Source organism: Mustela nivalis, assembly GCF_964662115.1.
Source record: "Mustela nivalis genome assembly, contig: HAP1_SCAFFOLD_2607, whole genome shotgun sequence".
In the NCBI taxonomy this organism is placed as follows: Eukaryota; Metazoa; Chordata; class Mammalia; order Carnivora; family Mustelidae; genus Mustela; species Mustela nivalis.
The window spans coordinates 5,009-7,507 of record NW_028134058.1 but is presented as its reverse complement, the minus strand read 5'-3'; the positions used below and the strand labels follow the sequence as shown (position 1 = coordinate 7,507).

Sequence of the window (2,499 nt, the reverse complement as noted above, 5' to 3'; positions counted from 1 at the left end):
AGTGAGGAGTTAACAATGACCAATAATAACATACAATAATTATAACAACATCCCATAATATAGTTATATGAATGTGGTCTCTATTTCACAGTATCTTATTATACTGGACTCCCTTTCTTCCTGTGACAATGCAAGATGAAAAATGGCCACATGATGAGCCACAGTGAGGTAAGTGACCTAGACATTGAGATGCAACAAAAGGCTCCTCTTGCCTTTGTGAGCACATGTCAGAAACGCTATCTTCTGCTCCAAACCATAGTTAGAGGTGATGGCAGGGCACGAAATGAAGCTTTGGAAAGCAAAATGTGAATGAGGGACGTTATCATACGGAGAATGTTTTTCCCTGAATACAAAGTAATTTCTATGCATTGTATTAGAAAATTTGTTAATATTGGAGCACCTGGGTGTCTCCTGTGGTTAAGCTTCCTGCTTTGATATTAGCTTAGCTCATGATCTCGTGATTGTGTGACAAACCTGCTTTGGTTTCTGAGCTCAGTAAGGAGTCTGCTTGAAATCCACCTGCCCCTCCGTTCCCCAACCTACTCACACAACTGCTCTCTCACTCTCTCTCAACATAATTAAAAAGTTTAAAAAAAAAAAAAGAAAATCTGGTAATATTGAAGAGGTACAAAGAGGAATCCCTGTTGATTTTGCTAGAACTTCTTTTCAGTCACTCTTAATCAAATATATTGTTAACCTAATTGAGATCAAACCACTGTGTACAGTTTTGTATTCTCTCATTTATTACTGAAGTGTAATGATGCAGCTGTGTAAAAATTATAAATATAACTTTAATGTCTAATATTCCATTAGATGAAGTACACCATTAGGTATTTATTTGTAGACAGTTATTTTGTTTCCTGTATTCATTCAGCTTGGGGATTCTCCTCTCTAACAATCTAAGAAAGCCCAGATTAAGGGAAATTCCTATGCATTTAAATCAAAAAGAAGTAACTTACAGCATTTTCCCATGCTCATCATAGAGCAGAATGCCCTCCTTGACTGGGGATTAGGTCTGCTGGGCTCAGGTCCTGTCTCTATCACCACCTTGCTCAGAAGACTTGGACAGGTCACATCCCTTCTTTGGGCCTCTGTGCAGTATTTGTAAGCCCTATTCCAGCCCTGACTGTCCCCCATCTAAGATCTAACCCCACTCCTACCTACTGTCTCTTTCACTCATTTATCTGTTATGCACATATGTTCTCCTATTCTGTAGCACAGAGTGATGGTGTACAAGATGCCTGAGACTTTTCTCAAGAAAGCTTCCTGTGCTACTTTTGTCCTTGGCTGATGACAGAAGGGATAGCACATGGAAAAAGCCAATTGGTCTTCCCCTGTGACGGGTTTCATTATCATGGGCCTCTCAGCCTACCCAAAGCTGGAGAAAATGTTCTTTGTGCTCATCCTCCTAATGTACCTGATGATCCTGCTGGGCAATGGGGCCCTCATCCTGGTGACCATCTTTGACTCCCACCTGCACACACCCATGTACTTCTTCCTGGGGAACCTCTCCTTCCTGGACATCTGCTACACAACCTCTTCCATCCCTCTAGCCTTGGACGGCTTCCTGACTCCCAGGAAAACCATCTCCTTCTCAGCCTGTGCCGTGCAGATGTTTCTCTCCTTTGCCATGGGAGCCACAGAGTGTGTGCTTCTGGGCATGATGGCATTTGATCGCTATGTGGCCATCTGTAACCCCCTTAGGTATCCCGTGGTCATGAGCAAGGCTGCCTATGTCCCCATGGCTGTCAGCTCCTGGGCTATTGGTGGTACAGCTTCTGTGGTACACACGTCTTTGATAATTCAGCTGCCTTTCTGTGGGAACAACGTCATTAACCACCTTGCCTGTGAGCTACTAGCTGTCCTAAAGTTGGCCTGTGCTGACATCTCCATCAATGTAATCAGCATGGGGGTGACCAATGTTGTGTTACTGGGAGTCCCAGTTCTGTTCATCTCCATCTCTTATGCGTTCATCATTGTTACCATCCTGAGGATCCCCTCAGCTGAGGGGAGGAGAAAGGCCTTCTCCACCTGCTCTGCCCACTTCACTGTGGTGGTCATCTTCTATGGGACCTTATTTTTCATGTATGGGAAGCCCAAGTCTAAGGATCCCCTAGGGAATGACAAGGAGGACCTTTCAGACAAGCTCATCCCCCTTTTCTATGGGGTGGTGACCCCCATGCTCAACCCCATCATCTACAGCCTCAGGAACAAGGACGTGAAGGCTGCTGTGAGGAACCTGGTGCCTCAGAAATGTTTTGCCCAGTAATGGAGGGCTGTGTTCCCACCCTATGGAATAAAGGACTTCGGATCATTAGAGCTGCCATCTGAAAGACAAATCACGCGATCCAGAGTCCTCTCTTGCCCTTCTGTCCATTTTCAGAGAATGTTTAACTTTTCAGAGTATATCTTCTGAGTTTTAGCCATACAGCTGAGAGTTTTGACAGATGCGACACAACAGATCTCTAATTGAATACACAAGACATTCTGAACACATGA

The 2,499-nt window shown here is 44.2% G+C and overlaps 1 protein-coding gene across 1 annotated transcript; it reads left to right on the top strand.

Annotated features, from left to right (window-relative positions):
- Positions 1–1,309: 1,309 nt before the first annotated feature.
- LOC309858490 (olfactory receptor 13C7-like) lies at positions 1,310–2,269 on the top strand (the record flags this gene model as incomplete). The annotated part of the gene is made up of 1 exon (XM_082751169.1): positions 1,310–2,269. The coding sequence occupies one exon, from the start codon at positions 1,310–1,312 to the stop codon at positions 2,267–2,269; it is 960 nt and encodes a 319-aa protein (XP_082607295.1).
- Between the last annotated feature and the right edge of the window lie 230 nt (positions 2,270–2,499).